The sequence below is a fragment of the Terrapene carolina genome, unplaced genomic scaffold (assembly GCF_002925995.2).
Source record: "Terrapene carolina triunguis isolate 2854851 unplaced genomic scaffold, T_m_triunguis-2.0 Scaffold27364, whole genome shotgun sequence".
NCBI classification, from domain to species: domain Eukaryota; kingdom Metazoa; phylum Chordata; order Testudines; family Emydidae; genus Terrapene; species Terrapene triunguis.
The window spans coordinates 1-6,776 of NW_020691715.1; the positions used below are offsets into that span (position 1 = coordinate 1).

The 6,776-nt window shown below is 56.0% G+C and overlaps 1 protein-coding gene across 1 annotated transcript; it reads left to right on the forward strand.

Annotated features, from left to right (window-relative positions):
- Nucleotides 1-657: 657 nt before the first annotated feature.
- LOC112110741 (ras-related protein Rab-1B) lies at nt 658-5,871 on the forward strand (the record flags this gene model as incomplete). The annotated part of the gene is made up of 5 exons (XM_026662426.1): nt 658-798; nt 1,892-1,987; nt 2,235-2,330; nt 3,226-3,357; nt 4,202-5,871. Coding segments are annotated over 5 exons (660 nt in total), but the record flags the coding sequence as incomplete, so codon positions are not given.
- Nucleotides 5,872-6,776: the final 905 nt, after the last annotated feature.

Consider the following 6,776-nt stretch of genomic DNA (forward strand, 5'->3'; position numbering starts at 1 on the left):
TTCCCAGATTCTTAATGTTTCCAGGGTTTGTTAATGCTTTAGTTTCTGGGATCCCCTGAGCCCCCAACAAGATCTATCTTGAGGGTCCTGTAGAGAGTTTGTCCCCACTCATGAGGCAGTCTAAGTACCAAAACCAAGCACTCCATGCTATTCTCCCTGCTCCCCTGCATTTCTGACCTCCACCATGGGCTGCACCCTGGAAAGTGGACCTCTCAAAGTTTGGGAGGGTGATCCTGCTCTGTAAGATACTGCCATTGTAGGCAAGTCCTATTAAACTAATCTGAATGTATAGGGTGCACTGATCCAAAGCTAGGGAGAGGGTTGGAGTTCAGACTCCTGGCTTTTATTCTCCACTCTGGGAGGGGAGTGAGCTCTAGTGCTTAAAGCAGGAGGGCCAGGAGCCATAATTTTTGGGTTCTAATTACATCCCAGTGGAGCATCTGATGTTCCCTGTTGTCTCTCGGGAACGTTGTGGGTGGTAGGGAGCAGAGTCCTGACTGCCCGGATCTGACTAAGGATCCCTGTATAAAGAGCCCCCATGCCCTACTCCAAAGTTGTTTGCCAGCACATACACTTTCCCCACTACATGTACTCCAAGCCCTCTAGTCTTCTTCCACTGGGAACACTCCCTGGTCTGAGCAGGGGAGAGGTCTCTAGTTATCCACACTACTAGAAAAGTCAGGAACTGTTCTGTTTCCCTCATTCTCCATCTGTGTCTGTTTCAGCGATTACCTGTTCAAGCTGCTGCTGATTGGAGACTCTGGTGTGGGGAAGTCCTGCCTCCTGCTGCGATTTGCTGTGAGTGTCCCTGCCTTGTGCAGAGCCCCTCATGATCCAGTGGGCAGCTATCTAGCCATATGGTGACAGGCTGGCCACATCTGTTCCAGCGCTGTTGCAGTGAGGCTGTGGTGTCTGAGATGTGGCTACTCAGGTCTCATCACCCTGGGGCATATTTTATGAAAACTCAAACCATCGTACAGTGACCTAGTTAAATTTGCAAGCTAAAGACATTTAGTCCTGTCAGTGTTTGGCTAGGAGACCTCCACACTGCAGGGAACAGCAGAGATGTAATAGGGTGCCCTCTTCCCACAGTCTGACCCCAGTATCATGCTGGGCAGGAGAGTGCTGAACCGCGGGGAGGGCTCAGTAGGGATCTCTGTGCCCTTGTAGTCAGTGTTGTCCCAGTGCAATGCTTGAGGACATTGCTATTGGAGGTGCTGCCTTTTGCAAAAGACTTAAAACTGGGTTCCTGACTCTTTGGGTTCAGTCAAGACCTGTGACACTGTCCCAAGAGGTTCCGTAATCACTCTGGTGCCCTGGTCAGTTTCCATCTTGAGTGATTATATTTGGCCTCCTGTAACTCCACATCTGGTTACAGGCTTCACTTCCTGTCCTAAACTTGCACATTATCACTGTGTGCTGCTTAATGGTCCCCATATGCCACCCCAGAGGTGGCTGCATATAGTCTTATCTGTCCATAAAGCACTTTGGGGTAGGAGTATCAAGCATTACAGGGCAGCTGAATGGCTGGTGCTGCGTGTCCTTTGACAATGGGCAGGTACCAAGGAGTTGTCTTGCTAGAATGACAGTTGATTAAAATAGGCTTTTTAAACTGCAGAACCTTCCTGGAAGCTAAGCAGCTCCTGACCAGGATCTCCAAAGCACTTAATAAAAGCCCCTTATTTAAAGGAATCCCAAACCCTCCTCTCTGCTCAGCACTGGGCTGGCATCTGTTCACCTTTGAGTGGTGGCTGTTAATGTCTGAGGAGTGTTTAGATCCAGGCCACTGGGCATCAGGGCTTTTTGCCCCACCACTAGAATTGGGTGATGAAGAAGGTTATGAGCACAGACCCCAGCTGTCCTAGTAATCACCTCATTCTGCACCCTCCAGGATGACACCTACACAGAGAGCTACATCAGCACCATTGGGGTGGACTTCAAAATCCGGACCATCGAGCTGGACGGCAAAACCATCAAACTACAGATCGTGAGTATCTGGCCCCTGACCACAGTGCCGCTGCATTGACCTCCGGGGACTGGCTCTGGAGGGCAGGGAATGGTATACAGGCCTTTCCCTTCTGAGAGTGCCAGCTCCTATCCTATACCAGGGTGGGGGACTGGCTGGCGGAGGAGTGTGGGGAATGGAATATGGGGGTTTCCCCTCTAGGGGGTGCTGTCTGTCTCTGGAAGAGGATAAATGCAAGGTCCAACCCCTCCCCTCCCTTCTCTTGCAGTGGGATACTGCTGGTCAGGAGCGGTTCCGGACCATCACCTCCAGCTACTACAGGGGGGCGCATGGCATCATCGTGGTGTATGATGTAACAGATCAGGTAATGCTGCCCCAAGTACTCTGGCCCTGCAAGTCCTCAGACAGCTCCCTGACCTCCCTGCATCCAGGGCCCCTCCAGGTTCAGGCAACGGGCCTCCTGCTGGGCACCTAGGGAGCCAGGACCCCCCTGGGTTCTGTCCTGGTTCCAGGACTAGAGCAGTGCTGTAAGAATGCCTCACTGTTGATAGCCAGACCCTGCCTGCTGGGTGGCAGCAGTGGAGACTGGGCAATCTCCACTGCTGAGTTGTGGTGGGTGTGTGGGGTTGTTGGGGAAGAGAGTGGTCCTGATCACTATTCCCAAGTGACCATCCATACCTACATCCTTTGTGCTGGGCACTGCCCCTTCCTGGGCCAATGGAGCGTTGCATTCCTTCTGCATCTGCCCCAGGCATTGCTGATGCAGGTGTCACACCCAGCTATAGCAGCAGCTACTCTGCTGTGTGCCAGCAGCTGGCGTACCCATGACTGGCCCATAGAGCAGGTTGCAAAGCCAGGCCCAGGGGGCTGCGCTGCCTTCATTTCCATAATCACCTTGAAGATGGGGAATTGGGCAGTTTCTGAAGATGGCAAGGCTGGCAGCAGCTGCCTGGAGTAGGTGGGAAGGACATCAAGGTAACCGCATCTAAGGACAGCTGCTGAACATGGGAAGGGCTGTACTGGTAGAGCAAGCACTGGGAGCAGGACTCCTGGGTTCTGTCCCCAGCTGAGCTACCAACTCACTGTGACCCTTGTGCTAGTTGCTTCCCCATCTCCATTTCCTGCCTATGAAATGGAGGTGCACCCTTGCTGAGGGGTGCTGGGGACCTGCTCCCCACTGTGTGGGCACGCTGAGCTGTTGCTGTAAGCGTGCTGGCAGGGTGGCTGGGGTCCAGCTGAGCCCACGTTCCCTGTTGCAGGAGTCCTACAGCAACGTGAAGCAGTGGCTGCAGGAGATCGAGCGCTATGCCAGCGAGAACGTCAACAAGTTGCTGGTGGGCAACAAGTGCGACCTCACCACGAAGAAAGTGGTGGACTACACCACTGCCAAGGTGAGCAGGGCACAGCAAGCCCCTCTGATGCTTGTCGATAGCACTCCCCCTTCTGTCTCTGGCAGATGCAGACAGGCAGCAACTCTCAGGTGGGGCCCTATTAACTGAGTGGCTGTCCCTACTGCAGTGTGTTCCTGCAGTACCAGGAAGCCCCACCAAGGGGCAGCACTTGTCCTATCAGCTGCTTCCTCCCCTTCATGCCTGGCTGTAGCTCAGGAGAAGGGCTTGCTATTTGCCAGCAGTAGGGCCGATCTCTGGGGCTGTGCTGGCTGCCTCCATCCCCACTGCCAGCCATGGGCTCAGACTCCTGGCCACCTGTCTGGCTGGAGGACACTAGATGAGTGCACAGGTGTCTGGGGACAGAACTAGGAGTGATGGGGTGAAATAGGCTAAATTTCTGGGACGTAGCAGTCTGCCCTGTGGCACCAAGGAGCTGTGGATGTGGTTAGGATCTCCAACCCATCATCCCGAACTGCTGGGTTCTATTGCTGGCTCTGGGAGGAAAGTCAGGTCTAGTTAGAGCAGGGGCCTCTGGATTCTTTTTCCAGCTCTGCCACTTGCTTGCTGTGTCCCTTTTGGTAAGTCACTTCCCTGGGGTGTGCCTTGGTTTCCCCATCTACAAAGGGGGGCTAATGACTGACCAGACCTACTGCCTGGGAGCTAGGGGTCTGAATGGTGAATATCTGGCTGGGGCAGTGCTGAGACTGACCCCTCTCCCCAAGGGGGTGAGGGCCCTCCTGGGTAGGTGACTCTTGGTGATGGGGACAGCCCTGCCCCTATTGGGCCACAGACAGGAGGGGCCTTGCCAGCCTGTAACCCTTTCTCCTCCCCTGCCTTTGCTTAGGAATTTGCAGACTCCTTGGGCATCCCCTTCTTGGAGACCAGCGCCAAAAACGCCACCAACGTGGAGCAGTCATTCATGACCATGGCCGCTGAGATCAAGAAGCGCATGGGCCCCGGTGCCACCACTGGTGGGGACAGACCCAACCTCAGAATCGACAGCACTCCAGTCAAACCAGCGGGCGGAGGCTGCTGCTGAGGCCCAGGACTGAGGGGTGGGGTGGGGAGGGGAGGGGACCGTCCAACCCAGTGCTGTCCAGCACCCTCCTCCTGTGGAGTAGCAACTTTCCCGGATGATACCGTGCAGGGGGACGGGACCTTTCTGGTGGGGTGGTGGTTTGGGTTCTCTGCCTGTGTTAATTACTTCCCTTGTTGAGTGTGTGGTGGGGACAGACCTGCAAGGTGTGCTCTCCCACCCATGAGAACTTCCCTCTATGCAGCCTCTTGCCTCGGTCCTTGGTGCCCGATGGCTGGCAGGATTCCTGGCTCCTTCTCGTGGGTTCTCTGCTGCTCCCCTCCCCTTCCTGCTGGGTGCGTGGGGCTGCCCCCATCTCAACCCCCAGCCTCTGCTCTTCTGCCTGCAGCCCCCTTCTCTCCAGTTCCAGGTGTGGGGGTCTCGGTTGGTGACAGGCTCACCCTCTATCTCTTCCTGGGAAGGCTCCTTCTGGTTAAGCTTGAGCCAAGGCAGGCTGGAGCGGTTCTGCTGCCTGGTACCTGGTTTCCATGGGGCAGTTACTTGTCACTAGCAAAATAATGGAGGTAGGGGCATAGGCCCCTCTGAACTGCTCAAGCTACTCACCACTGGGTTGTGCCCCCTGCCTCCACTCGGGGTCTATGTTGTCCTGACTCCATGTCTTTTTCATTCCTCTTGCTCCCAGCGGCACAGAGACTTCTGTTTAATCCCTTCTCTGCTGCAACTTGGGGTCCCCTTTCCTCCCACTGCCTTGCTCTAGTTCAATATTTATACCCCTGCTGCAGACCCTCCCACAGTGCCGCAGAGTGGCTGTGACGCAGGGCTGGCCCAGGAACGCTGAGCGGAGCCTGATGCCGCCACTCCACCTCCGTCCCTTAGCTTCCTCACCTCGCCCTGCTGAGGCTGTCTCCCAGTGCTCCCCAGCCACATGGGGCAGGCAGCTGTCCCTGGGCCACCCCATACCAGGCCCACTGAATGTATTCAGGGTAGCACGGACAGTCAGGGGCCTTAGAACTGATCAGAGGCCCATGGGCTGCTTGTCCAGCCCCTTCCCCAGGGCTCTTCCTGGCTTGGGAGCTCCCAGCACCTCAGCCCTCAGGGGGCTAATGCACTGAGCAGCTGTCCTGCTTCCCTCCAGCTGGGAAGCTCTTGCACTTTCTGTGGGGCAAGTGCATGGGGGCTGGGGGCTGCCCTCTACTGCTCAGCTCCCCTCTGCAGCGTCAGCCCTTCCCATCATGACCAACCCCCAGCCCTGGCAAGAAGGGGAAGCTGGGGGCCTGAGTGCATATCTCTTTGCTGTGCCCAGCCCCCCACCCCCACTGTCTGGTCTGGCCATGGCCCTGTTTAGGGTAGTGGGAGGAGCCGGCTGGATGGTTCATTTGTTGGCTTTTTTTTTTTTCCACTAGTGACATTATTTAAAAAAAAAATGGAACAAAAAAAATCCCAAAATAAAGGTGAGTGCCTCTGCGGGGAGGCTCCCGCAGCCTGCACCCTTCTTCCTGTGAGCAGGCCTGCTGGGGTGTGCACTGCTGGAAAGGGAGGAGGCACATGGACTGGGCCAGATGCCCCCTCCCCTCTGGATCAGGCAGCCCTGGTACAGTGCAGGCACTGTCCAGCCCCCTGCCTAGGGTCCCCTAGCTAGACTGAGCTCAGCTGAGCTGGGCACCTTCTGGCTTCCTGCCCCCAGTCAGTTGGGCAGGCGTTGTATTGTTAGCGCACACCACCCAGCCCCGCACTCCCTTTCCTGGCTGTGTACCTGCTATTCTTGCTCCCTGGGGCTGCCCGGAGCTGAGCTGCCATGGAGCACGGCAGTGTCCTTGTGCTGAGAACTCCCCTGCCATTTTGGAGGACTCAAAGCTGGAGGAGAGGGAGACTGCATCCCCTTGATCCAGCTTTGGGTTCAATTTTAGAGCGGGGCAGGTGTACACCTGCCAAGGGGGTTGGAGCAAAATCCCAATCCTGGGCTAGACTGTTGCAGTAGCAGGAGGGCTGGCCTGTTGCACCCAGCTACAGAACTGGGGATGTGTTGGGGCAACTATCTCCCCCCAGCAGTGGGGCAGCATCTTGCATGCTGGCTAGGGATGACTCAGGTACCTGTAATTCTTTCACTGCCATGTGTGGCCCACTGTGGTGTTGGCTTGGACCACAATCTCTGCGCCAAGCAGCGTAAGTAAGATGCCTGTGCTGTCTGCCCTTGAGGGGTGGTGAGGCCCTGGCATATCTCCCCTCCCCTGCTTGCCTTGCTCCTGCTGGCTGCTTAACTGTATCACACTGATCTCACCTTAGTTTGTGTGTGGTAAGCTTGCTGGAGCCCCTGGCAGGTTCTTTGATGCCATGGGCAGGGGGGACAGTGTACAACCCTCACCTAAAGGAAATCCCTCATCTC